The sequence below is a fragment of the Mangifera indica genome, chromosome 20, assembly GCF_011075055.1.
Source record: "Mangifera indica cultivar Alphonso chromosome 20, CATAS_Mindica_2.1, whole genome shotgun sequence".
Classification (NCBI taxonomy): domain Eukaryota; kingdom Viridiplantae; phylum Streptophyta; class Magnoliopsida; order Sapindales; family Anacardiaceae; genus Mangifera; species Mangifera indica.
Window position 1 is genome coordinate 1,733,393 of NC_058156.1, and position 2,938 is coordinate 1,736,330.

The following is a 2,938-nucleotide window of genomic DNA, read 5'->3' on the forward strand; positions in this document are numbered from 1 at the left end:
GGAAAAATATAATATTTCAAATTTAATTATGATGAGAAATTATTAGTTTTTTTTAACTTTAAAAGAAAATAGATAATATTAACTGATTTCGTTAGTTTTAACCGTTTATGAATGAGTGTTTGAGTTTTCAATACTTAACAAATATTGATTTAAAAATATAATAAATTTTAAATAAAAATAAATTTTTTAATTAATTTAAAATTATCTAATTATATAATAATATATTATTATTCATGCATAATATTTACCCACATACCAGTACCAACATCATTTTATAAAAATTTGGTGGGAAAGCCATTCGGCCTTTCTTTACCTCAATTATCATTCGGTCATGCTCCACTATCCAGCCCAACCATTGGACAGAGGAGCCCATGAGTCAGGCGCGGGTGAAGCCGAAAAGGCAGCGCCACTGAGGCGAAACTGTTTTACTGCAGGTAATTCAATTACGCCCCAAATTTACTCCACCTCCATCCCATTTAATTTGAATTGATTTTAGCGCTCAAACTCCCAGAAAGTTTTGAAAATTGAATGGCACTTTCAAAAAACAATTATTTCTTCTTCAACTTCTGTACTGATATTTGAAATTGTGGTGTTCGTTGTATAAAATTTTCGGCCTTTGAGAAAAAGTCATTCCAATTTCACTTGGGTGTTTTGAGTCAGATTCAGATTCGTTTTCAAATTTCAAAATCGTCGTGATGGGTTGTGTTTCATCCAATTTGCTGAACCAAGAAGACGAGTTCACTCAACTCGGTAGTTCGGCTCTGGGTCACCACATTGTCTCACTCACCTCCACCACTTATGGCCTCCTCAATCTTGATCCACCGACACCAGCTCATTCCCCCACCACCACTGCCGCCGCAGTCACCGCCACCACTCCGCCTACCCCACCTCCTAGGTTCACTCTCGGCTCCATTTTCCCGAGCCCACTGTCCGAACCCAGACTTCTGCCGTCCGATCCCGAAGTCATTAACTCGTGGGAACTCATGTCCGGTTTAGATTCCGACAGTAGTTTCCGTTTCTGTTCCAAACTCAAGGGAACCTTAAAAGAGAATTCAAACCCTAATTTGAAACCTCTTCATATTAACTTTCATAAAGTTTGCAATTCTGTCCCCAGGGATAAGAATGTTCTAGACAAGTTCGAGAAATTATGCCCACCAAGCGGTGAAAACAAACTCGTGATTTACTTAACCACTTTGAGAGGTATACGCAAGACTTACGAAGAGTGCAATGCGGTTAAGTCAGTTATGGAAAACTTTGGAGTGGTGATTTGCGAGAGAGATATATCAATGGATCGTGCGTTTAAAGAAGAGTTGAGGGAGTTGATGAAAAATAAAGAGAGAGAAGCGACGGTACCACCGAGAGTGTTTGTGAAAGGGAGATACATTGGTGGGGCAGAAGAGGTTCTAAAAATTGTTGAAGAGGGTTGGTTTAGTGAGTTGATTGAAGGGATTCCAAAGAGAAAAGTGAAGGGAGTGTGTGAAGGGTGTGGAGATGTGAGGTTCTTGCCGTGCTTTAGGTGCAATGGAAGCTGTAAAATGGTGATGAATGTCAAGGAAGAGATGGGGCAGAAGCAAGGGGCTAGCGTGGTGGTGAGATGTCCCGATTGTAATGAAAATGGGTTAGTGCTTTGTCCCATTTGTAGTTAACTGTGTTCTGTTTTATCAAAAAACTTTCTTGATATAATAATAATAACAGTATTAGTAAGATTACTCATTTTTCTTGTTAAAAGATAAAAAAATGTTTCTCTCTGTCGTGATTAATTGTGCTTTGTCTGATATGATTTTAGGTTTTGTTTTTGATTATTTAGGACTGATAGATATGCAAATTTATAGATGAAATCGTAGCTTTTGAGGAAAATTCACTTGTATCACATATGAACTTTTGCAGTTAAGGTAGAATTTAATTTTTGCAGCAATTTCAGTTTTCTGGCAAAGATTCTGTTGGCATGCTTTGTTGCAATTGAAATGGGGTATAGAAATTTGTTTAGTATATAAGCTTGACCACAGGATGAATGAACCATAAATAGAACTGATTTCATAGTTTCTAGTTTCATTTCTACTTGAAAGTGGTTTCTTTCAAGTTAGTTTATCACTTCCTGAAATCTCTGCAAGTTCTGCACTTGCTTCCTAAGAAGGGTTGTAGAGTCTACCACTGGTGAAGAGAACTGAGGTGAGTTACCCGAGTTTCTAAATGTCAGTCTGAGTCTAGTGGTTAGCCTAAGTCCTAAGTGTATTAAGAGTGATGCTGAGAGGATTTTGTCTCGAGTCATGCGAGTCTAGTGCTTGGCCTAAATTGTCTAAACAGTGATCCAAAGTGCATTGTGTCTGGAGTCATGCAAGTTTGGAGCTTAGCCTAAGTGTTTAAAGGGCATTGTGTCCTAACTCAGGCAAGTCAAGTCACTTGAGTTATGTGTAATGTAAGAGAGAAATACTAGAGAGTATGTTATCTGAATTATCTGTCAACGTTGAGGACTAAAAATTATGTGTAGATGATACAATGGATGTCCTGGTGATATTTAGTATCCATGATGGTTGATTCTGCTAGCTTATAAATAATCAGTGTTGTTGGATAGGTTGGCTGTTAGCAAATGAAGTATGGATCTTATATGCTAGAGAATCTCAATGCAATTTGGGAATGAGTTTCATCCTTCACATTTAGCTTTCGAGTTAGTGTCAGGGTCGACCCAGAAATGGGGCTTCCCAAGAGTGCTAGGGGTGCCTTGGTTAAGGATAAAGATTTGCCATATATTCAGTGGATGGGCCAGTACAGGAGCATTATATATATATATATATATATATATATATATATATATATGTATATGTATATGTACATGTATGTATGTTTGTGTGAATTTATATGGGAATATGGGAATAAACTAGAAAACTAAACTCATTTGCCTCATTTTATCACCTCTAAATGAACTTCTCGGGGGTGTTGC

The 2,938-nt window shown here is 37.5% G+C and overlaps 1 protein-coding gene across 1 annotated transcript; it reads left to right on the forward strand.

Moving 5' to 3' along the window:
- Positions 1-354: 354 nt before the first annotated feature.
- Positions 355-1,730, forward strand: LOC123204260 (uncharacterized protein At5g39865-like). The gene has a single exon (XM_044620862.1). The coding sequence runs from the start codon at positions 696-698 to the stop codon at positions 1,644-1,646; it is 951 nt and encodes a 316-aa protein (XP_044476797.1). The 5' UTR covers positions 355-695; the 3' UTR covers positions 1,647-1,730.
- Positions 1,731-2,938: the final 1,208 nt, after the last annotated feature.

Bases quoted from the DNA above. Each gene is read 5' to 3' on its own strand.
- LOC123204260 (XM_044620862.1), top strand. From the start codon at position 696: ATGGGTTGTGTTTCATCCAATTTGCTGAACCAAGAAGACGAGTTCACT.